The 24,859-nt window shown below is 52.2% G+C and overlaps 2 protein-coding genes across 4 annotated transcripts; one reads left to right on the forward strand and one right to left on the reverse strand.

Annotated features, from left to right (window-relative positions):
- Positions 1 to 1,045: 1,045 nt before the first annotated feature.
- On the reverse strand, positions 1,046 to 9,833 carry ZIC5 (Zic family member 5). 2 transcript variants are annotated; one of them, XM_031001455.3, is made up of 2 exons: positions 8,175 to 9,833; positions 1,046 to 3,852 (listed from the first exon to the last, which is right to left on the reverse strand). In XM_031001455.3, exons 1-2 carry the CDS (start codon positions 9,709 to 9,711, stop codon positions 3,410 to 3,412), a joined length of 1,980 nt encoding a protein of 659 aa, XP_030857315.1. In that variant the 5' UTR covers positions 9,712 to 9,833; the 3' UTR covers positions 1,046 to 3,409. The 2 variants fall into 2 exon arrangements, with proteins under 2 accessions (XP_030857315.1, XP_055215987.2); XM_055360012.2 differs by lacking the exon at positions 1,046 to 3,852 and adding an exon at positions 7,886 to 7,977 and having other exon boundaries at positions 8,175 to 9,703.
- Positions 9,834 to 19,490: 9,657 nt separating this feature from the next.
- ZIC2 (Zic family member 2) lies at positions 19,491 to 24,859 on the forward strand. Of its 2 annotated transcripts, none has more exons than XM_031001432.3 (3): positions 19,491 to 21,238; positions 23,044 to 23,207; positions 23,421 to 24,859. In XM_031001432.3, the coding sequence occupies exons 1-3, from the start codon at positions 20,164 to 20,166 to the stop codon at positions 23,778 to 23,780; spliced, it is 1,599 nt and encodes a 532-aa protein (XP_030857292.3). In that variant the 5' UTR covers positions 19,491 to 20,163; the 3' UTR covers positions 23,781 to 24,859. The 2 variants fall into 2 exon arrangements, with proteins under 2 accessions (XP_030857292.3, XP_030857293.3); XM_031001433.3 differs by having other exon boundaries at positions 23,384 to 23,548.

A 24,859-nucleotide genomic window follows, 5' to 3' on the forward strand; every position in this document is an offset into this window, starting at 1 on the left:
GTGCGTTTTAAAGCAGAAAATAAGAAGGGGAAACTTGTTTTATACACTCTATACAAGGTTCTGCTCATTGTCAGATATCTTTTATCTTTTATATTTCCCATGAATGATTCATGTCTTGGTGGCTTTGTGTCACCCTTCTTTTCACAAGAAACTTCATTAGAGAGCTATAAGTTTTCCCATTGATTGGGGCCCTCATTTATGAGTGTTTTTCTCCTTCGTGTGCTGGTTATTGTCATCTGAGTTAAAACAACTCTTTGCAACCTGTTTCACCTTTACTACATTTAACAAACCTGACTTTTAAAAGCCACTATAACCTTTCAGAGAAATGCTTATTGACATTACTAGCAGTTGCTTTTAACTATTTGACTTTTATCAGTTTTGTATCTGCTAACAAAAACACAAGCAAACATCCAGTCTTGTAAATGTGCATAGCCAAACACCTGCATTTAAGCCACTTGAATATTTTGCTGCCATGCAAGAATCTAGTTGTTCAACACACCTGCCCCAAAATGCTAAGCTTAAATTACCAATAGCCACTCAACTTCCAGAACAAACTACAGTAAAATTGCATCTTGATCTCCCACGCCATAAGAGGCATTTGATGCCCACTACTCAATTTCATTCAATACCTATCTCAGCCCCTGACTGATTTTGCTTTCACCTTCTTTGTGTCTAGAAGCCTCACCGTCCCTTCCTCCACATTTTCTTTATTCTTTTTTTTTCCTTTTGGAGGCTGGGCACCAAAGAAATGCTAAAATTCACTTTTTGGCTTTTCACTGATTAGAATCAATCAGGATATTACTTATTTTAACAAATAAATGCAGTAACCCAAAAGATTTATGCTACTGTAAGTATAACCTGCAAGGCTTAGTCTTCATAAATATCTGTGTTTCCTACATAAGCTTGTAAGTTGTTAAGTTAAACCAGGCTGCAAAAATATTGTATTGCTTGGGGAGAGGCTAAGAAATCAAGAGACCAAGGGAAGACATTCACTCCATTAGCAACCTGTTCTATTTGTATGAGAGATATGCCATTACGTAAAACATAAGCAATAATAAGAATACCTTTATTAAATTTGTTACTTCATAATCATTCTTGCTTGCTCTCTATTGGAGGTACATTTTTTTTTATTTTAGGTGTATCAAGAACCAATAAATCTGTGGCAAAGAGTTAACCTATGCATGGTAAAATACATAAAATACATATTCCTTTGTTTCATAATAAATAAACCTGTAGCATAATAAAGAATAGTGCAAACTACCATTGAAAAAGTTGTATAAATAAAACAACTCATTATACATCAGGAATATTTTGTCCTAATAAGTTTACGATACATAAATTATCCCCCCAAAAGTTCATACCTTTTCTATTTGAAAGGGCTTTGAAAGTGAATAATATGAAAATCAAATAAACTTTTAAAATGTAAAATTATCTCATATTCAAGTTTTAAGGTCTTTTTCTTTATAAAGGAGGGTCTGCATGTTTCATATTCATCACAACAATCTGAAGACAACATTGAAAGGCTTTCCAAGTGACAGCACCATGCACTGTACTAGTAATATAATATATCTATAAACTATATATAATCTTATCAACACAATGCAAAAAAGACATGCAGGAAGAGTCTTGGTTTTCACATTACGTTGTTCATTCAAGTAAGCTTAAAAATATATTTTTCCATTTTCTTTCCTTTTTTTTTTAAATAAACCATGGATCATAAATGACAATCTTTCACCAAAATGTATAATATAATTCTTTGGTGTGCTTTGAACTCTTCCAGAAAAGAAAAAAAAAAGGATGATGTCTGAAAATAAATTAATTCAACTGTACAAATAATAGTGTTCACATACAAGTTATTAACAATGACAAGACTACATCAACCACTCACAGCACACAAAACAAATTTCTACAAACCCTGGGGAGGGGGTGTCTTCGGGGTCTCTAAGGATAAATTAGTGCTCTTTAGTGTATCTGTAGGATGTTTCTGATGGACTACATTTTGCACAGGAGATGTGTTGTACCAACCGAAAATAAATTGACTAAGAGTTATTGTCCTAGGTCCTTGACCTTTTTTATCCTAGCTTGACAGCTCTGGCAAAGGTCACACATTCATCAGTGTTTGGTGGTAACTATAAACCTTTTAAAAATTTTAATATGTATGGCAACTCCCTCCCCTCTTTTAATGTAAATCATACACTTCACACACTGTCATTTTCAAATGGATTCCAGTTTGGTGTGCTCAGTGCTCAGGTGGAAGAAAATGCATTAAAATGCAGTTTCAGGCATTGAAAAATAGACTTTTTAAAAGGCTGATACAACAGTATAAAAGAGGTGTTGGCCTGTTTTAAAAACAACAGCTTTCCAAAAAAATAGGCATGATGCCATCATCACACCTCCTCAAGACTTGACTGTGAATGTTGGCATCCCAAAGAACTTAGGATCGAAAACAGAATCTCTTTATTACACAAGAAGTTTGGACACAGTTAGGAGGCAGTATCTGAGAATTCAGATTAAAAAAAAACATATAGGAAAAAGAAAGCACTTGAATTTCTTCTATTTTATAAAATATCACAGTTTCACAGTTGTCTTTTGCAGCAGCTTTTCTTCTCTCCACTTTTGCTTGAACAATCACAGTAGCACAAGATATGGAGATATATTAAGGTTGCTGCATCTTTTTTTAAAATCACACAGTAGGATACTGAAGAAATAATCCTGTATAAAAATATTGTATTAAGGTAAGATCAGTAATAAAAGAGTGGAAATTAAAAATTACAAATATTAAACTCAAAGGGTTTTTACAAATGTTTTTGGACACAGGTACGGAACAGGATCTGTTGGCAATGCAGCAGGTGTGTGGTTTACAATCAAGAGGCCTTGGCAGAATTAGGGTCCAACAAGGAGGCTCAAAAGCAGCCCATGGTATGGTGTCAAAGGCATTTGAGAGGCACTCCGGGAAATGCAGAGGGCCTTGGTGCTGTGTTAAGTTCTGACTTAATGCTCTTTTTCTCCCCCTTTTAAAAAAAAATAATATATGTATATATATATGTATGTATATATATATATATATATATATATATATATTGCATCGGCAGTGTGTATCGCCATTAACTAATCTCTCCATTCATTTTCCTTGGTACAATTTGCCCCCAGCCCCATCCTCCTGCAATGTACAAGTCCAGCTTGGTTGTTTTTTGTTTGTTTTTTAAGAAAAAAAAAAAAGCCCAAATATCTTAATTAAATTAATTAAATGTACAAACACCATAGGGTTTCATACTGAATAAATAGGGCTAATTAGACCCGGTGGCAAGTCTGAGTCACGGGTTTGTCTCAGGCTCGGCATTGTCTCAGGTTAGGATGTGGTCCAAGGACTCCCACTTATTATTTCACTTATTATTATTAATAATAAATTCTAATGTATCGTCCGCACAACTTCAGGGTTCCCGTAAATTTCCTCATCTTCAGTCTCAGAGGTGGTTCCATTGCTGGAAGGGGTGTGGAGGTGGCTGGGGGCCCCACTGGCCTGGCAAACGTACCACTCATTGAGGTTGGTCACCTGAGGGGACAGAGTGCTGGAGTGACTCCTGGCTGGGTCCAGCACAGGGGACAAGGGGGCGCCCACTGGAGTCCCCACTGATGAGTAACCAAGGGGTCCTGGAGAAGGTGGTGGGGACTTGCAGTGAATCTTCATGTGCTTCCTCAGGGAGCTTGGGTGAGTGTAGGATTTGTCACAGCCTCGAATCTTGCAGTAGTAGGGCTTGTCACTGGTGTGGACATGGGAATGTTTCTTCCGATCACTGCTATTGGCAAACTTCCTGTCGCAGCCATCAAATTCACATTTGAAAGGCTTTTCCCCTGCAAGGAAACACAGGAAAGGTCAACAATGGCTTTCCAAGACCCCTCACTTGACAGAAATCTTGAAGCAGAACCAAGGTTGTGTTTTTCCTATTCTCCCAAAGACCAACTCCCAGCCTAATTCTTCTTCCTAATTCACAAAAGGGAATGGATACTTCAAGGATGGGCCTGGATTCTGCTGACCTGGTGGTTTTGCCTGGACCTGGGCTCCTGAGAGGCTGTCAGGCCCTGCAGTCCCAGAGGGGTCAGGGTGAGATCCCTAGTGCTGAGCTAAGGGCCAGAATGTAACACTGAAACCCACCTGGGACCCGCAGACCCCCTCCCCCGACAGACACACTCCCCTCAGGGTCTGTACACTCAAAAACACAAGCAGGAGACCCTCCTGTCAAAATAAACACAAAATGATACTTCCAAAGCCACAGGCGGAAGTAAGCATATAAGAAAAAGAGATAAAAGCAAACACATACACTAAATTAAAAGTAAACTGGGGGGTACAGTCAAATTATAATAATGGCATTTCCTTTCAGTGTTCTCCAGGATTTCATTGAAGGAGAGGGGCATCAGGAGAGAACGTGGAGATGGGAAAGGGAAAGAGGTAAAACAAAACAATGTTTTTCTTTAGAAATAGAGGCACCTGTGAAACACACTCCCACCACTCGATTTTTACAGGCTAGCTGGGCAGAGAATAGGCTGTTGACCTCTGCATTCTACAGCTTTCCTCACTACTTGCAGGGCAGTTAAGAGCAGGGCAGTTAAGAGCACAGCAGATCGAGCTTTAACATACATTAATAAAGACCACAAGCCTTAGCAGAACCTACCTTTACTTTATGCCATAAGTATACTTACTCTCACAGCTCCCTACATTGCTTACTAGTCAAAAAGACTTTAAAAAAATTTAAAAAGGCCAGGGTCTTTTGGCTGTCACCTCCTTAAGCTGGCCTAACCACCCCACAAACACGCCTTTAAACACAAGGCCTCTAGTCCAGGAAATGGAAATACTTAATAAGACAACTAGAGAAATTCAGCCACACTACATTTTGGTGTTAAACAGCAAGAAAAGGAAGACAGCAGGTAACAGTCTAACTGAATTTTCCCTCTCCCTTTGGTATCTCTGAACTTCATAGAGGTGAGTCCATAATTAAACAAGTCATTTCACACATATTATTGAATTAATATTTTCCTCTTTTAGGTAAATAATTTAAAAATAAAGTTGAATTTCTCATATTTCAGCAGCTACTCTGGTGATACACTAGGTATGACATTTTCTTTTGTTTTGGATAACTTGTTTTCAAAAACAAACTATTAAGCCTCAGCTTAGTGTACATACATTTCTGTGGTGACTTTTCTTACACCCTCTGCAGATATTTTACTGTAGTGAGTTTTTAAAAAATATTTCGCCAACAATAACTGCTTCCATGGCAGAGTATGCTAGCACATCTGAGAGTATTCAGGCAGATGCCTGGAATTTAACTTTCCCTACCTGGAAATACTGTTTAAAAATAGAATTAGACATTATTCAAATATGCCTCCTACAGTGATGTATAAAGAGAGAAAAAACAACCCCATGATAATCACAACCTCGAAAAATTCTCTGTAGATGAGCTTTAACAAAAACAAAGCTAATCCCTTTTTATCAAAACATCAGTGATTTGTCCTGATTTCTACATTACACTTTAAGTCGTAGATAAGACCAAGTTAACATCATATTCTTTTTAAGAAATTAAAATCAGCCTTTCTTCAATATGGAGGCGTAATTACATGGGTTTACTCATCCACCCTACGCGAAGGTGCAATGCTCTTTTTGAGCATGGTCGTTTCTGTTCAACCTACATATCCCGGGTTGTGAAGAAACGCTTTGAACACTGCTAACTCCTCCACTGCACATGAAAAAGGGGAACAATTAGACTCAGGAAAGGGACAGATGTCGTGGAAGGAAAGGTAGAACATTAGAGGTAAATAAAGGAAGAGGTGCACGGACAAAACAGAAGAAAACAAGGCAAGGGCGATGGAAAGGCCTGTGTTGTTCAGGGGGCCTAAGGGGAATAAGCAAATTCTACCTAACTAGAAAGGCTGAGAAACCTCAGTGTTTACATTTAAGATTCTGATAGACGAGTCACGTCAGAATTTAACTATTTACAGAGTTTGAGAGCCTGGAGCCTGTGGGAAAGTAAGGAACTACTTGCGGACCCCGCCAGCTCCTAGCAGCTCCCTCTCCCGAGAGAGCGCGAGTTGGGCCCGCGGGACGGCTATAAACGGAACTGGGGGCACGTGGGTCAGGAAAGGGGCCTTCGGGAGTGGCCCGGGGATTAGTCCCTTTGATCAATCCGTTCCGGGATCCCGGATAACCCCCAAAAGGGAGAGCGGCGTGGCAGGGAGGGAAGGAAGTCCGGATGGGCCCTCTTAGGACACAATGCCCAATAGCTGAGCGGCCCCGGGACCGCCAGAAACACCAAGCGCGGGTTGGAGTCTGAACCCGAGGCGCCTGCGTCCCTCCCGCAGGGACCCCCACGCTCCACCGGGTGGGGCCAAGGCGGCCGCCGGGAGGGGGCAGGAAATGCAACCGTCCGCGAGACGCAGAGCCAAAAACCCAAATGACCGCGGGTCCCCTCGGCCCCTGGGGTCCCCCGCGCCCCCCCCCGACCCCACGCACGCGCGCGTGCCCCGGGAAGCCACCGGGGACAGGGGGCAGGGAGTGGCCTGTCCCGCCGGGGGCCCGGATCGGCTTCTGCGCCCGCAGCTCCCGGCAGCCGCCTAGGGAAGGTCGCTCCCCTCGCGAGGCCTGGGCAGGCGGGAAGGGCCCGAGGCCGCGCGCGGCACAGCGCTTGGGAGTTCCCTTTCGGGGCCGGGCTGGGGAGCGGCTTCAAGGTCCCTGGATCCTGCCCTGCCGAGAAGTGCTGGGCACAGGAGCGAGCAGCCGGCTTAGCGGGCCAGGGCGTTTTTACGAGAGCCTCCTAGGAAGTTTCTTTCTGGAAAAGTCATTAAGGCGGACTGATCCCGATTAGAGAGAAACGGGGCTCCTGGGAAAACGTGCTCCCCACCGGCCATCAGGCGGCCCGCAGGAACCAGGCCAAGGCTCCCGCCTCGGGCCACCCCGACGCTGCTGCCCCCGCAGAGCCCCGAGCCCCCCCGGCCCGAGCGTGGGACCTGGCGGCTACCTCCTGGCCGCAGCAGCGCCGATAAATCTGCCAAGTGATTACTGAACGTAAACTCCAGTTACTTAAGTGTCCTCCGAGGAGTAATCGTGTCTGTCCCTATAAATCCCGACTGCGTTCGCGCTCATCAGCGCTTCCGCCCGACGCGCTCGTCCGCTCAAAGGGGGCACACGACCCACAGGAGCCATCCACCGCCCCGCGCCGCAGCCGCCCTCCTCAGCGCTGTGGGATCCCCAGAGGCAGGGCTTGAGGTGGGGTGGGAGGGTCCCCACGACGCCGGTGGCTCCCCACCAATTCCACGACAGGGTAGGCCTCACCGATGGCGGGAGGCTCGGTCCTCCTCCAACTAGAACCTTCTCTAGAAAGGCAGATGTCAACTCCAGCACCCTCCAGGGCGAGTGTGATACTGCGTGTGAGAGGGCGCGTGGGGCGTGTAAATGATGTGAGTGTGAGGACACACAGGTGTCGCGGGAATGGGGTGCACGCGCAGGAGGATATGAGTGTGTAAAGTTGTGGGAGACGCACGCAGAAGAAGGTGTGCGTGAAGAGTGTGTCACGGTGGGCGAGTGCGAGTGGTCTCCGGGGTTCCGAAAGCGCATTCCTGTCTTCCCGGAGGGGTCCCTTCCCCTCCCGGAAGGCCTGCCTCGGGCGGCCCAAATCCGGCAGCAAATCCCACGCCCGGTCCTCGGAGCGCGGCGACTGCGCGGGGCCTACGACCCGGTGGGAAGAGAGGCGCTTGCCGGGGCGGCCCCGGCCTCTCTTTCCATCGCCCTCCCAGACTTCCCAGGGCCGGGCGGGTGGGGGCTGCCGACCGTCCTGGGCGCCTTCCTGCTCCAGCTGCTGCTGCGTCTGCTCCGAGGTGGCGGCGGCGGCGGCTGGCGCGCGTTGCGGGTCCCGGCCGAGGGGCTGCGGGCGCGCTGGAGACTCCGCCGTGTGGGAACCCAACGCGGGGCCTGTGTGTGCTATCGAATTACTTATTCATAGAAAAAAAAGGGGGGGAGAGAAAAAAAAAAGAAGTCACATGTCCGGGTTATACGTATGCGAAGAGAAGCAGCAGAAGGAGAAAAAAAATTAAGGCGAGCAGGAGGAGGAGGAGAAGCAGCAGCGGCGGAAGCGGCGGCGGCGCAGGAGCTGGTGGCGGCGGCGGCGCGGCCGGGGACAGACACCCACCTGTATGAGTACGCTTGTGGATCTTGAGGTTCTCGGAGCGCGCGAAGACCTTGCCGCAGCCGGGGAAAGGGCAGGGAAAGGGCTTCTCGCCGGTGTGCACGCGGATGTGGTTGATGAGCTTGTATTTGGCCTTGAAGGGCTTGCCCTCGCGCGGACAGTCCTCCCAGAAGCAGACGTGGCTGCTCTGCTCGGGGCCTCCCACGTGCTCCACCGTGACGTGATTCACCAGCTCGTGCATGGTGCCGAAAGTTTTGGAGCAGGGCTTGGCGCCGCCGGCCGGGGGCGGTGGCGGCGGCGGCGGCGGCGGCGGCGGCAGCCCGGCCAGCTCGTCGGGGTCGATCCACTTGCAGATGAGCTCCTGCTTGATTGGCTGCCGCATGTAGCGCAGGAAGGCCCCAGCCGCCCCTGGGAGGTGGGGGTGGTGCTGGTGCGGGTGCTGCGCGGGCGCCGGCGGCGGCGGCGCCGGGGGCGGCGCGTGGTGCTGCAGGTGGGGCCCGGGCCCGGCCGCTGCTGCGGCCGCCGCAGCCGCCAGGTTCAGGTTTAAGTTCACGGCTCCGTAGCCGTGCAGGGCGGCCGCCGCTGCGGCCGCAACCGCCCCGTAGTGCGAGTCCCCAGAGCGCGGCGCGAAGGGCGGTTCGGCGCGGCCGTACAGCTCAGCCGCCGCGGCTGCCGCTGCCGCCGCCAGCCCCAGGCGCATCTGGCCGTTGAGCGGGTGCGGGTGGCCGCCTGGGGCCCCCGGCGTGTCGTGCAGCGCGGGGAAGAGCGCCGGGCCGCCGCTGCCGTCCGGGCCCGCGTAGGTGCCGCTGGCGGAGATGAACATGCCGGCCGAGTGGGGAGGCGGGGCCGGGTGCTGGGGGGAGCCGGTGCCGGACCGCTGCTCCCCTCCGAGCGGGGCCCCGTGCATGGCCGCCGCGGGGGCCGTGGCGGAAAGGTCCCTCCGGAGGACGAAGTCCCTGCTGTGGCCTTTGCCGCTGCTGCCGCCGCCGCCACTGTTGGTGGTGGTGTAGCCCGAGAGGGCAGGAGGAGGAGGAGGCGGGGGAGGGGGAGGGGGTGAAGGGGTGGGAGGAAGAGGAGGGGCTGGGGGCGGGGGCGCGGAGGGCTGCGCGCCACTGCTGCCCCCGCCACAGGGGTAGCTGCCCGCGCCGGGGTGCGCGACCAAGGCTGCAGCACGGGCGGCGGCTGCCGGAGCCTCCGGGTGTGCCGGGAACGCCTGGGAGGGAGGGCTGAGGCCCAGCGTGCTCGCCTGGGCCATGTGCTCGGGTCCGAGCGGAGTGGTGGCCACGCCGGGGTCAGCGCCCAGGTCCCGCAGGCGGAGGTGCGCGACGGCGGCCCGGAGTTGGGAGTGGGCGGGCGGGCCGGCCAGCGCCGGGAAGCCTGTCATATTCTGAAGCGGCTGGACCTGAGCCGTTGCCAAATCCGCTAATCTCAGCGCTGGCGGGTTCCTCTTGCTCAAAGGGGGCTCCATCAGAACTACACAATCAGGCCCATAGACCCTCACTGGGGGGACTTTATTCCCTCTGCCCGCCTTCAAAAACATGTATGTATTGGGCGCTCTTTAACTTCTTTTGTCCTGGCCTCCTAACTCTGCTTATTCCTGTTCCCACTCTATCCTCCAGCGATTGGCAGAGTGAACACCACATTTGAGCTGCACAGTGGGACCGAGATTTTGGAAATGGCACGGGTGGGATTGGAGGGAGCCGCGTGATTGGCAGTAGCCTCGGCTGCCCGATTGGCTCCCGTTCAGGCCCTCGACCCAGCGGGGATTCGCCCCCGTGCTTGCGGCCGCCTGCGCTTTCGCTTCGCGCCCCGTCCTCCGCTGGAGCCACACGTCCCCGCCTCCCCGGGGATGCCCAAGTTGCACTTGCAGAAAGTTTGAGCCTGGCCTGCGCGCGCAGCGCCCCGCTCTTCCTTGACGCATCTCGCAGAGCGCGCGCCGGCACGCGGGCAGAGGGCGCGGGGTGGTGAGGGGCTGAGGACCCCCGAGGGGCAGTCCCAGTTTCAAAAACCTTGGCCTCACTTCTCTGTGTGCCTTCTGGCACCCGAGTACTTTCTACCTCTACCTCCACCTCCACTGTGGGGTGGAAGAGCCCTGGGCTGCTGTTTGGGAGAGAAGGGTGAATAGCCCGTCCTACCTGTAGTGGTGATGCTAGAAACTTCTTGTTTGGACACCCAACCTGCCTAGCGCTCACCTACGGCGCATAGACAGTAGACGGAGTGAAGAAGATAAAGTCTATTGGTTGCAAGACAACTTGAGTGATTTGGCTCCGCGAAACACCAGGTGAAGTCAAAATAAGTCTTTCCCCCAAAGGAACCGTTTTACCTCGACTTTTTAGCTCATGGAGAGTCCTTTTCAACATGGTTCAAAGGAGTTGGATGGAAATGTAATCTCACTACTCATCGGTTCTAGATCTGCCACTTCCAATTAGATCTACAGTAGGGGCGGGGGAGAGGAGATCGGGCAGCGATTCTAACTTTTGCCTTTCGGAGATACAGTGGCAGGGCAGGCCAAACGGCATCTCTGCAGAGAGAAGCCGCTAAATAAGCACCGTCCTTTAAGCAGAATTTCTCCTTCCGGTCCAGATCCCAGTCCACAGTCCACATGTATGCCTCAGTTTCTTTGACTGGTCCACAATTAGAACTGATCCAATAAAATATTATTTTGAAATCAAGAAATATCTTTGCTTTTTATTTACTGATAGAATAATCTTTCACCTTTTTATCGTTTTCTAATAAACCAGTCTACCTCTAAGATGTCTTATTTGAAAACCATAAAAACTGGCTTTTAAAAAAGCGAATCCCATCCCTTTCCAGAGGTTTGGTATCAAATCGATTTTTTAAAAATGGAAATTCCCTGCATCACTTTTTGGTGGGCGGAGAAATGTGGGACCCTCCCCCCAAATTAAGGATTTTACTGCCCCAAAGTGTCCTTTTCAGATTTTAAAAGAAAGCATTTTTGAAATTTGTGATGTTACAAAATGCTCAAATATTAAAGCGAGGGTTTTAAAATTTGTATTTTGCTGTCATCCGTAACATTACTTGTAAAAAAAAAAGTGATAATGATTAGAACGTGATCTTTTTCTTTGGGGATACAATAAAATATGTTTCCAACTTAATTCGTTTGCAGTCCAAGTAAAAGTAGACTGCACAAAGCCGTTATTGGGGAGATGGCCGTGGGAAGTAATCAGAAATATTCTCAAAAGAGTTGATTCGATAGTGCCATTTACATTGGTGTGAACGATGTTTAACAGGGGGCTTCGGTATGAGACTTAGGAATGTCATTTCTTTTATAAAACTGACAAGCAAACAAAGACAATGCTACCATCAAATTTCAAATGGACTTTTTCAAGTTGCAATGAAGTTCAAATATGGGGAATTAAAGGCATGTGTGGAAACACAACGAAAAAATTTTAATAAACAGCAGTAACAAAATCTTCATCTCACTTTGGAAACGACGAGTGCTTTCACAATTTTTATATCAAAGACTTAAAACATTTCAAGCCAACCAGGCAAAGGTTGATCGAGAGCTGTGCCATCTCTATGGATAGTTTATGAAGAAAGCGTCATATTTGGAATTATCACTGTCATCGTTTCCTCTCCGAACATTTCCAATGAGTTTCCTTTATTTGAATTTCTTGGCAATAAGCATTAATTCTTGCAGTAATGGCAGCTTTGGGTTCAATCCTGCAGGTTATAAGTAAAAACAAAACAAAACAAAAAGAATGAATAAAGAAAGAAGAAAATAAACACAAACTAGCCTTTAGTATGGACGGTTGAGCATTTTTATTGTGCAATAAAATGGGTACCTCCACCCCCTTCAAAATAGCTTTTCGTCAAAATTATAACTGCTTTGTTTTATTGAATTGCTGAAATTTAATGGTTTAATGGGTGAAGGCATGAAGGAAAGGCTGTAAAAATGTGAATAATGGTGTAGCAGAGCCGTGCGGAATCTGGAACCCGCCTCCTTGTACAACTCTTGTTAAACACAGCGTGATATGTATCTGTCATCGATTTAATATGTCTTAATTCAAATATAGCTCCCTGATCAATTTCTTTTTATGGAAGCCTTAAAAAAGAAAAGACTTTCTTAGGAAATAATAGAGATTTGGGTAGCGATAGGAAAGAGGGATATTTACAAAGTGAGTTTAATGAATATTTGCAAATTTATGACCAAATCTAGACCCTAAAAAGATAATTGACTCAGGTAAATCGACTTGAGATGCTAATTCTTAAAAGAAAAGACTGGGAGCAAAATTTCAATCAACACCAATAAGGCGCCAATAAACCGCCTGCCAATTAAACCTGAGAATAGGCCTAGCTAGATGGTCATCAGGAAGGCTTGCAGTGGATTTCCGGGATTGCCTTTCTTTATAAAAGAGCTTTTTATTTTGTAGAAGCGCTTTTTGTTATTGTGATGACCCGCCTGACCCCAGGTGCGCTGTTTCTTTTTCAAGCTATTTGGGAGCCAAATCAAACCCCCTTAACATCCCAAGTTTCTGAAGACCCAATAATTCTGTCACACTTCCTAAATAAACACCAACAATTTCCAGGGCGCTGAAGGGAATAATAATACTAGTTTTAAAAGCAGGGGGCTGTGGAAGGCGTTATGCCAATTCTTCTGGGGGTTTGGCCCGCATATTTCGACAGTGGTGCTGGTCGTCAGGGCCAGTCCTCAAACCCATGCCCCTTTCTGCGTTTTGCAGCGGAGGTGCCTGCGTGGAGGCAGCAAAGTGGCAAGCCATGGAAATGTCCTTTCTGGAGTTAGCAAGGGCTCTTGCGGGGCGTCTATTTCCAGACCTCTAGGTTGCACCCCGAACCCCAACCTCCTTCCAACCCCAGACAAAGGCGCTAGTAGGTTGGGGAGGTGAGAGGCCCAGTAAATGGCCAGCTAACCAGAACCCAGGTTAGCTGAGTTAACCGCGCTCAGCTGCCTGGAGGCCACGGGACCCGAACTCTGGGGATGCTCGAGCTGGCGCTTGCGGCTTCCCGCTGCGCGTAGTGGGGGACTGAGGCTCCAACGCTCCCCGGTGCCCTCTGTATGTCACCGAACACAGCCAAGTTTCCTGCGAGGGGTGTGGGCAATTAATAAACTCTAAGGGAAGTGAATTGGACATTTCCTGGCTTTTGAGCCTTTGTTTGATTGTTTCTGCAGGCGGAGGGAGGGGGAATCTCGGGGACGGTGGGGTGGACAAGAAAGGAGCTGGGGGACCCACCGAACCGCCTTTTATTGCCCCTGCAATTGCTTTACGACTCGCTGGTCCCGCGTGGTTTCTGTGAGAGCGGCCTCCCTGCAGAAGGACTGGGTGTCGGCGGGTTTGGAGCATCTAGTGTCATTTAGGCCGCGCCAGGGGCGGGTTCAAGGGCGAATGGGGCACCCAAATTACTAGGGGAATCGAAGGACCTTTGAACCCCAGCCCAAGGGCGCCAATGGGTGCTTAACAGGCGCGGAAGTAGGGGGTTGCTAGCAGACACTGGAAAGGGCCTGATGGTCCACTGAGATCTTTCCTAAAAGCTAGGGCGGGGTGGGCAAAGGCACCGGCACAGCTGCATTTTAGTAGAGCTTCGCCAGGGCCGTAAGTGATGGTGACTTTGGGTTCAAGGGTTTTCCCAAATCAGGTTGGCCAGGCGCTAGGCAGGGAGTTTCAGGGCAGCCTCTCCTGGCCGCCCGCCCCGTCTGCACGAGGCAGGGACCGGATCCCCCATCCCCACCCTCCGGCCTTGACAACTCGCAATCTGACTTGCGTTGGGGGCTGCGACTGGCCCAAGGCCTTGGGGTGCTCAGAATCGCTCCGCAATTGGCAGCCCTCCCAGGGGCTCTCGGAGGGTTACTGCCCTCCTGAGGTGGCGCTGAGTCCTGAGGCTCCACGGATATGTGTGGAGCTAAGAGTATCCAGAAAAGTGCTTCTAATAGCCCTACCACACTTATGTAGACTTAATGAGGATGAAAAGGCAGAAGACTGGGGCTGTGTGGCCATGACTGATACGTTGGATTCTGTGGAGATTTGTTTTGTCTTGTTGTTTGTACAGTCATGAAGTGGGCCTATCCCATGTCCACCTCACCTTTGTGGTTGAAAGCCATTGAAAAACTATCACTCCCTTTACTTCCTTACTACTAAAGAAAAAGTTCAATACAATTTGACTGTTATCAAATACTCTCATTTGGTTTGCAGTCATTTCTACCCTCAGAGATGGAGGTTGTTGGAGAAAGACCTTTGACCTACAGTTGACCATTAGGATTAACAGTTTCTTGGGAAATGCATTATTGTTCTAAAATATGTTCCAGAAGGTCAAAACAACCACAGAACTCTCTTACATGTTCACAGTTCATATAACCACCCAATATTTATTTGTGTTGGCCCCTCGATGTGCTTCTCCTCCCCTTCATCTCTTATCCTTTAGGATGTTTTTGGATGGGAAATGAAGGAGAAGTAGAGTTTGTGCAGTTCAAAATAAAATCTCAAATTTCTTGGGTAGTTCCTCCCACTCCACACCCCTTCCAATATCTATACTTCAATATTTGAAGAAGCTGTTGAGATAAATCAAATAGTGACACGTTGATGGATTTACTTGTGTAAGCAATATGGTTGACATATGGCATTGTTATTTATGAATGACAGCATAAATTGTATTACAAAGTCTATTGCAATAATACTGCAGTTTATTGGAAAGCTGCTCGCCTGTCATCTGTATTCAATCTCTCTGGATATAGTTCGCCTGGGAGCCCAAAGGATAGCTCTTCAGAATAATTAAACACATTCACGTAAGCTAATGCCTCCTATTTTTTGTTGTTTGGTTTTGTTTGTTTTTCAGCAGTAGAATCACTCCCATCAGGAAAGAGAAGACAAGTAAGGACAATTAATTCTCTTCCTTTTGGAAAACCACAACCACTGACTATCACCATTGCAGGGGTAAAGGCCAGGGTGGTTGATGGCTTCTATTTTTTCTGAGTCCCTTTTGACAAATACACAAATATTTACATCCCTATCACTAAACTGCTGGTAAGCACATATTTTATATGGAGATTTTTTATAAGCCCAGTTACAGAACAGTAAATTTTAACTGTAGGAAGAAAAGACATTCTTTTAGCAAACTGGAGAGGGCCTTATCCTATCACAACCTCATTCAGCACCCCCACTTCTTAAAAATGGTATTTAAAAGTTACAACATTGGCTGAGATTTTCACAATTTCCCCTTCTTTTACATTACACTTCTCTAAAGCACTAACAAAGAACTTTTGTTCTAGGTGGGTTTTATAGAGGGGGCTCCCGCACCACACATGTGGTCCTTCATGGGTCAGGGGTCACCCAGCCCAGGAGTGGCTGAGAAGGCGGAATCAAAGGTGCCCTGCAACTTAATATCCTGTTGATGATCTTGTTGAATTTATGAGTCTGTGATACAGATGATGGTGCTGGAATCCTATGAAATCCACCCCCCCCCCGCTTTTTTTTTTTTTTTTTTTTTTTTGGTTACTTGTTTCTCTAATTTCTTCTCTCAACTCTTTCCCACTACCCCCGTTTCCACCTTCTTCCTTAAGAGGAAAATTACAAGTTTGAGTGGTGTGGCAACCGAGAGCTTCTGCTTTTCAATGTAAAGGTCAATTCTGTTTGCTTGTTCTTTGACTTCTCCTGTCCAGCAATGTATACCTATTTGTGTGTCAGGGTATAGTGTGTGCATACACGTTATATTTATGCATAGATACACAAAACACACCCCATACCACAAAAGAACTCAGTCAACACTGTTCACAGAGGCCCACAAACCGCAACGAGGTGCTTTGGTTGATGGGCGCTCGGGTGTTTGGCGGGATTTTCTGGTTTTTGAAGACAACCCCAATTCTCCATCGCGCTGCCATTCCCTCTACTTGCCGAGAAATGAACACCGGCCCCCGCGGCCTTGAGCCGGATCCGCTCAAGCCCCGGCCTGCCGCCCAGCCGCACGCTGCCTCCATAAGATTTCGGAAGCATAGTTTTGGGAAATTTACAAAGAGGGGACTTGTTTGCCGGATGGAGACAGTTGTGGGTCCTGCGGCCCTGACACTGCCACAGACGGGCCCTTCCAGAAACCTGTTGAAAAACTGAATTCACCCACACTGTGCATAACGCCGGTTGGCCGCTTTTTTCCTTCAGCCAAGGAATCCGAGTCTACTTTTGAGGCAGTAACTCTGAAAGCCTTTGCATGCTTTTTTTTCCCCCCTTGGTCTCTCTAGCTCTCTGTTCACTTTCCTTCCTTAAAAAAAAAAAAAAAAAGTCATGAAGTACAGGGGTTTTGCGGTTTGTAGAGAAATAAAGCACTTCTGAGAAGGGACGGCGACGTGACTTTGAACTTGGCTCAGCTCTTCTGTGCCCTGCAGAGAAAGGAGAACTAGAGCCGGGAAAGAATAGCCAGGAGGGCCCAACCCGCAGGGTCTCCGGCGGGAATTAAGGCGTCCGCCCCACCGCCCGGCCGCGCGCGGCCCCTGGAATCCGGCGCGAGCGAGCGCCCAGCCGCGCGATCCCCAAACGCGGGAGCAGCAAAGGCGAAATCAAAGCGAAAGAGAGAATGGGTCAAAGAGGAGAGGGAGGGAGGACTGGGGAGGGGGTAAGACAGTGGGAAAGGAGGAAGACTTGGAAGTCTGATGGCCTGAAAGAAGGAAGGGAAGTGAGGTCTCTCTGCATGTGCCAGGTCTGCTATTCTCATAACCAATCTCCAAGAAAACATTTTCCTTCGGAAATATTTTTGGAGTAAGCCCTTCCAAATACTCTCCTCTCGTGCTCTCCTCCCATCCCCATAAAAATTGATGAATAAAGCAAACAAGTGTGTAGTACAAAAATTGCACTAGGCAATTTTTAATGGATTCAACGTGGCAGGGCAGCCTTTCTGCCAAAGATGTTCTCTTTTCTCTCTGCGTCTATGTCTCAGGTCCCTTTAGGTCTAGGGGGCCAGTTTGGCTAGTGCCCTCCGCCCCCTTTTATGCACAGAGAGAGGGGTGTGGAAATGGGAACGTTTCCTCTTTTCAGGGAAGGTGAGAATCTCCATCTTCCAGGCAAACTGCCTTGCTTTCAGACAGAATGCCACAGCCTCCCTCCTTCTTGCACCCCCACCCCACCCCCAGGACAGGGAAGAGTGGGACGGAGGGAGGGCACAGGGCTCCTTATGCAAGGGGCTGCGGCCAGCGCCAACCTGCAGAGACTCGCTTAAGCCGGGAGAGGCTGCCTGAGCCGGCGCAAGAGAGCCCGGGTTCTGCCAGCCATAGTGAGCTAGAGGATTCTTCCCGCGTTTTTGCTTATTTCATTTCAGAACATAATTCTGAAAAATTTATTATTTTCTCTTCGTTTAATTTTATTTCAACTCCTAGAGATTTATAAATTAAAGCAGTTCTCCAGGCCAGCCAGGAGAACACGCCCGAGGCGCTGGCCTCAGGCTGTCCCTTCACACCTCTGCAGCCTCTGGGCCCTCCGTTCCCTCTCTGGTTACCTCGGGAGCGCGAGATTTGGGCGGCGGGACAGGAAACGTCCGCAGCGGTCAGCCTGGGGCCGCGGGGCTGGCCAGGCGCGGCGCCGGGAGCGGCCTCGCCGCTGGGCCACCGCCCGGGTGGTACTCCCTGCTCCTGGAGAAGGAGTGGATGGATATATATGCTTTCTAGAAGGTTTAAGCCCTGCCGTGTCTGAGGGCTTCTTCTCCCGAGACCCTGAGCCTGACCCGCAGCCAAACTCCGGCCTGAGTCTCGCTTGGTCTCGGGCGTTCCCACACTTCTCATCCCAAGGATGCGCGGCCCGGCTTCTGGGCATTTACCCTGAGGGTGACACTGTCTTTAAACGACTTCCGAACAACCCCCTTCCACGCAGGGGCCGCTGCCCAGTGTTTACTGCTGTAAACGGAGCAGGACGCAAGCGGCGGGGGGGAGCTCAGCGCGCCGAGGGGCGGACGGGGACGCCGCGGGGGGCGGGGAAGGCGGTGTCTGGGTGGGCGTCCGGAGGGTGGGAAGAAGGGGCATGCCTGGCTTTCTCTGTGCCCACGGTCCTGCACCTGTGGTTTCAATGCCACAGAGCAAGTTTACAAAGGCGGGGTGAAAGTAGGGAGCGTGCCAAGCGGGCAGCAGACCAGCCCCCCGCCGCTCCTTGTGGCGCGCTCCCGGCGAGGCCCCGGGCCTGAAATGTCCCCGCGCGCAGAGCCTCCTGCCGGGCGACCCAGCTGTTAGCCACGTCTCAAGCGGCCTGGAGTGCTCGGGCCAGGCGTCCCCGGGGTTTTCGGTGTCCGCTGGGAGCTGCTCGGATCCCGGGGAAGTCGGTGGCCTACGCAGAAAGACTGGAGCGCTGGGCTGCCGCCCATTCCCGACCCGGCTGAGGGCGCCTTGACCCCGCGGCCCGGGCCCGCGTCCGAGCCACGCTGGACGCCCGGCTCCCGGGAGCGCCGCGGTCGGCCAGGACTAGAAGCCGCGGCGCCGAGGTCTCGGGAGAAGCGCAGCAGGATGGCAGGCCGGGCCCACGGGTACGTTCGGCGGCTGCCTGAGCCGGCAGCAGCTCAGGGAGCGCGAGGACCGAGGGGCGGGCCCGGCAGTGGGGCGGGGGCGCGGGAATGACTAGGCCGCGGCGGCCAATCGCGGCGCCGGGAGGGCGGGCGGGGCGGGAGCCGCCGTTAAAGGGGCGGTTTGACCGGGGGGGGGGGGCCCGGCTTCGAGCTGGAGGGAGGGAGGGAGGCCGGGGCGGGAGACTAGGGGGTGCGGGGGGAGGGGAGAGGAAAAGGAGGAGACAAAAAATAAAAAATAAAAGGCTGCCGCTGCAGCGTTGGCGGCGCCCATCGAAATCAACGGAGGCGGTGGCGAACGCAGCCCACCGCAGCCGAGACCTGGGAGCCCGCCTGGGCCTCACACTCGCTCGGGTCGCGGACTGCGCTGGGTCCACGCGGCGCGGTCACTAGTTGCGGGCCCAGCGCCCAGGCCCGACCGGCGGGAGGGAGGAGGAGAGCGAGAGATCACTTTTTTATTGTTGTTATTGTTTTTCAGCCCAGCCTCCCCCTCTTCCCCTCCCCCTGCTCGCTTTCTCCCCTCCCACATCCCCCTCCCCCCTACTCCCCCGCCTCCTCCTCCGGCACAACTTAAAGAAAGGGGGAGCGGCGCGGCTGCTGCCTTCATCTGGGGAAATTCGTGGCCACTGCAAGTTTACTACGCGAGGCGCAGCCAATGCCAAGCGCCGAGGCCGAGGAGGGCTAAACACTGCGGCCGCGGCTCCGAACAATACCCGCCGCGCGCGGGGCGGCGCGAGTAGGGCCGCGGGGGAGGGAGCTGTCGCCGCAGAGCGCCGCGGAGAGGACGCCTGGACTCCGCCTGCCGCCCCGGCGCCCCCGCCGCGGTCAGGTGGAGCCGCTGGTGCGCTGGCCCCGGGTGCCGAGCGCGGAGCTCGCCTCGGTCCTCTCCTCGCCCGTCTGCCTGGCGTGCGCACGGCCGCCGCGCTCGGGCACCGTGGCCCTGCCGCGGTTGTGACTGCATTCTACCGGCGCTGCTCGGCGTGGCCGGGCTCCGGGTCCGCTGGGCGTGCGAGCGAGTGAGTGTGTGCGTGCGCGCGCGGGTGCGCGCAGGGGTGGGGGCTGCGGCGCGGCGCTCGCCCCCCGGTAGCCCCCCTCTCCTCTCGGCTCCCCACACCTCCCTCCGGCTCCCTCCTCCCGCCCGCCCTCCCCTGCCCTGCCCGCCCGCCCCCGCTGCAGCTCCTTTAATACACTTTGGTTCTCCGCCTGGCTTTGGACTCTTCTCCTCCACCTCCTCCTCCTCCTCCCGCGCCGCCGCCTCCTCCTCCTCTTCCTCTCCGCGCCTTCGCTACGCGCCCGGCCGCCCGAGGCAGATCCAGGCGGCGGCGGAGGCGGCGGGAGCAGGAGAGCGGCTCCCAGGGCTGAAGCGGCCGCCACCACCGCCGCCTGCGCCTGGAGCCCGGTGGCCGCCGGACGCACCGCGCGGATCGGGAGCGGGAGTCGAGGCGGCGCGGAGGCGCAGGGCTCGCAGGGGCGGGCGGGCGCGCTAGCCATGCTCCTGGACGCGGGTCCGCAGTTCCCGGCCATCGGGGTGGGCAGCTTCGCGCGCCACCATCACCACTCCGCCGCGGCGGCGGCGGCGGCTGCCGCCGAGATGCAGGACCGTGAACTGAGCCTGGCGGCGGCGCAGAACGGCTTCGTTGACTCCGCCGCCGCGCACATGGGAGCCTTCAAGCTCAACCCGGGCGCGCACGAGCTGTCCCCGGGCCAGAGCTCGGCGTTCACGTCGCAGGGCCCCGGCGCCTACCCCGGCTCCGCTGCGGCTGCCGCTGCGGCCGCAGCGCTCGGGCCCCACGCCGCGCACGTTGGCTCCTACTCTGGGCCGCCCTTTAACTCCACCCGGGACTTCCTGTTCCGCAGCCGCGGCTTCGGGGACTCGGCGCCGGGCGGCGGGCAGCACGGGCTGTTCGGGCCGGGAGCGGGCGGCCTGCACCACGCGCACTCGGACGCGCAGGGCCACCTCCTCTTCCCGGGCCTGCCAGAGCAGCATGGGCCGCACGGCTCGCAGAATGTGCTCAACGGGCAGATGCGCCTCGGGCTGCCCGGCGAGGTGTTCGGGCGCTCGGAGCAATACCGCCAGGTGGCCAGCCCGCGGACCGACCCCTACTCGGCGGCGCAACTCCACAACCAGTACGGCCCCATGAATATGAACATGGGTATGAACATGGCAGCAGCCGCGGCCCACCACCACCACCACCACCACCACCACCCCGGTGCCTTTTTCCGCTATATGCGGCAGCAGTGCATCAAGCAGGAGCTCATCTGCAAGTGGATCGACCCCGAGCAGCTGAGCAATCCCAAGAAGAGCTGCAACAAAACTTTCAGCACCATGCACGAGCTGGTGACACACGTCTCCGTGGAGCACGTCGGCGGCCCGGAGCAGAGCAACCACGTCTGCTTCTGGGAGGAGTGTCCGCGCGAGGGCAAGCCCTTCAAGGCCAAATACAAACTGGTCAACCACATCCGCGTGCACACAGGCGAGAAACCCTTCCCCTGCCCCTTCCCGGGCTGTGGCAAAGTCTTCGCGCGCTCCGAGAACCTCAAGATCCACAAAAGGACCCACACAGGTAACCGCGGGCTGGGACAGGGACCAGGCGCGGAGGGGAGACACGCACAGGCTGAGACTCAGGCTGTGGGTGCCGACGCTGGGCGCAGACCGCCAGCCGGGGACCTGGGATGGGAGGTGTTTTTGCGTGTACGAGAGAGCCAGCAGCTTGTTTCTGTTGGACGATGACAATATTATTGGGCTAGGTTTTTCCATGTGCGGAAATCGAGTTTTAAGTGATCAGCCTCACATCAAATGTATGCTTGGGTCATGCAATTGCTTCGTTTGCTCAGCCCCGGTTAATAATTTCCGTTTTAAGTAGAAAGCACAAAATAAAACTGCTCGTTAATTTGGTGCCCGGGAAGCGAGCCTAGAGAGGATTTTGCCAGCTTGTCTGAATGTGCTTTTCTGCTCGGAGTGTATGTCTGTTTGAGTGTTTTGTGTGTTTTCCCACTTCTTTTACTCGGGGTCCAAACGCCCTTCCCGGGACTGTTTCCCATTAAATGAGTCTGGTGTGAGCCGAAGCTGTAATGCGTTTCTCATTTTTAAAGTGTTTTTAAAGCCCGTCTCGGGGTGGGTCGCGGGGGCTTTACTGTGGTTTCGCAGCAGTTTGTGAAATTCTCTAATGGGCACCACAGAGTTTGCGATTCCCAACTTGGACCCAGGTCAGCTAGAGCCCCAGGTCAGCTAGAGCCCCAGGCAGCGCGGCCCCGCGGGGGGATCGCGTGAGAAGAGAGAGCCGCAAAAGAACGCGCCTCCCGCCTCATAGATTATTCATCTATGACCAGGTCTCAGCCAAAATCGTGCCAGACGATTTCCTAAAAGAAAGCCAAATGTTTTAGCAACTTCCCCCGTCAATATTTACTCCGAAGTGGGGATGCGCCAGCGGCCTATTGTTCTCTTCCGGGAAGGGAGGGAGCCGAGGTGCGAGACAAGCTTTTAACAAGGTTTAAAATTTGAGAAATTTATTTGCATGAAATGCTCGCTTTCGAGTTCTGTGTCTGAGCGGATGTCTTTAAGAAACAATTTAGGTGCTAATGGAATTTAACGTTAAACGGTCCCCTTTCCAAGTGGAACGACGTTTGAGTTCTCGCACCTCTAAATGACTCCAAGCATTTGGAATTCTGGCAACAGGATGCAGAGACCGCCAGAAAATTAAACGGGGAGGTTTTGAAAGGCTTTGCTGACTCCCCCAACCCTCGCCCACCAGCTTGTGCCTCTCCACAGTCACTAGATGCTGCCTTATCTCTAATATTTACCTTTTCTTCAACTTATTTTTTTAAACACGGGAGGTGAGACTAGAATTGTGGTTAATTCAATTTGCAGAATTTTGGATGAAAAATACTGGCTCAGTCACTCTCCACAGCCCGGCCCCCAAACAACACGTAGCAACTCCAAATGTAATTGCTTACTGGCCCTGGCGAGAAACCGACAGCAGCCCAGCAGCCTGTGTGATTTTGATAATGCCCCAAATATTTTGTCATAATAACAGCTTCTCCGTGGCGAGAGCAACTTGTTAGAAGCTGCAAATCCAAGAAGCCCTCCAGAAAGGCAGGCAGGGCCAGGAGCTACCCCACATTCCTAAGAAATTTGAGGAGATGGACGTCAGCCTGGAAGAAAGTAAAATACGAAATAAATGAGCAGGACTGTCGGGCGGGAAGGCGGTTAATTTGATCTTAGTTCTGCCGCAGAGGGGATTGGACTGGTTTAAGGACCCAGCCCCCTCAGGCCCTTCTCCCTCGCCGCGGCCCAGCCCCCTCGCAGCCTGAGTGGGGGCTCTGCAGGCTCTGGGTGTCTGCAGCCAGCGCCGATGTTTGCCGTCCACAGGGGAGAAGCCGTTCCAGTGTGAGTTTGAGGGCTGCGACCGGCGCTTCGCCAACAGCAGCGACAGGAAGAAGCACATGCACGTCCACACCTCCGATAAGCCCTATCTCTGCAAGATGTGCGACAAGTCCTACACGCACCCCAGCTCGCTGCGGAAGCACATGAAGGTACCATCGCGGCGGCCGGGAGGAGGGCGAGGCAGGCCGAGGCGCCGGTGCAGCACTGGCCCGGACCACCTCAGCCGGCCTGGGAGGGTCCCCAGGGGCCAGGGCGGCGGGGGGAACATTTCTGGGGGTGCTCTCCCCCAGGGGCCCGGCCCCACAGCAGCTGCACTCACACCCAGTCCCCTCTGGTCCCCCCTCCCGGCTTTTGTCTTGCAGGTCCATGAGTCCTCCCCGCAGGGCTCTGAATCCTCCCCGGCCGCCAGCTCCGGCTATGAGTCGTCCACGCCCCCGGGGCTGGTGTCCCCCAGCGCCGAGCCCCAGAGCAGCTCCAACCTGTCCCCAGCGGCGGCGGCAGCAGCGGCGGCGGCTGCGGCGGCGGCGGCCGCGGTGTCCGCGGTGCACCGGGGCGGAGGCTCGGGCAGTGGCGGCGCGGGAGGCGGCTCAGGCGGCGGCAGCGGCAGTGGCGGGGGCGGCGGCGGGGCGGGCGGCGGGGGCGGCGGCAGCTCTGGCGGGGGCAGCGGGACAGCCGGGGGTCACAGCGGCCTCTCCTCCAACTTCAATGAATGGTACGTGTGACGAGTCGGGGCCTCTCTCCCTCTCCCTGTCCCCACCCCAGCGCAGCAGCCCTCCCCACAGCTAGCAGCGAGGGCACCTTGTGATCATGTTGTTAAAATTATGAATCTGATTTTTATGATGATGAAAATTTTACCAGCAGAAGGATTTTTTAAAGTTTTTTTTTTTTAATAATAATCTAGGCATGAAGAGCAAAAGTATCTCTTCCGGAGTCTTTGAAGCTGAAAATATAAAACAAATAAAAAATAAAAAAATAAAAACCCACAAAAATGTTGAACCAAACCTCCCTGCTAATCTCCATGCCCACGTTCTTTCCCACCCTGTTCCCAGTCTTCTGACAAACTGTGTACATAGCGGACTCCTCCTTTCTCCTCCGAGGTGGTTTTAATGGCTTTTTGGTGTATAGAAGTTTGTCCATTTGTAAAACTCCGGATTGCGTTCCTCCCCGCCTTCCGCCCCTTCCCTTCCCTAAAGTGATGGGCTTTCTCTTTTCTCTTTTTAGTTTACCCGGTTTCTTTTTAAGTAATGTGGAAGAAAATGGTTTATTTTGTATTGTGGTATTGAATATTGTGTTCCTTTTTATGAGGCAACCTGATTGTAAACTTCATGTAACTATAGACTGGAAAAAATGAGCCGTGCCAAAGTCTCCCTTCTGTTTCTTCAGCACATTGACCCATAGTACACACATACACACCACCACCAACAACGCTTGTGAATGTATTTTTCTGTTAGCTGGGTTTACATGTGATGTTTTAGTGCTTTTGCAAGTTCAATTTGTTAGTTCCTGTATGAAAGATTGTGGGGGAAAAATAAACGTCGTGCCGTTAGCTTTTTCCGTAATAACACCCTTCCTTCTGTAAATACCCGTTACCATATTTATCCATTTGTAATTAAATTATGGTATTAACTTGCTACAGAGGAAACAATATTTATAAAGAATGTTTCTTAACTATAAATATGTACAATTGTGGGCATAAACTGTTTCAGATTTTTTATTTGAAGGTTTTAAGTGGTTTGATCATTTCTTGTGATGTTTTGAGAGTAATGCATACAGAAATATAATAAAATGTGTTGAAACTGCA

This window comes from Gorilla gorilla, chromosome 14, assembly GCF_029281585.2.
Source record: "Gorilla gorilla gorilla isolate KB3781 chromosome 14, NHGRI_mGorGor1-v2.1_pri, whole genome shotgun sequence".
Classification (NCBI taxonomy): Eukaryota; Metazoa; Chordata; class Mammalia; order Primates; family Hominidae; genus Gorilla; species Gorilla gorilla.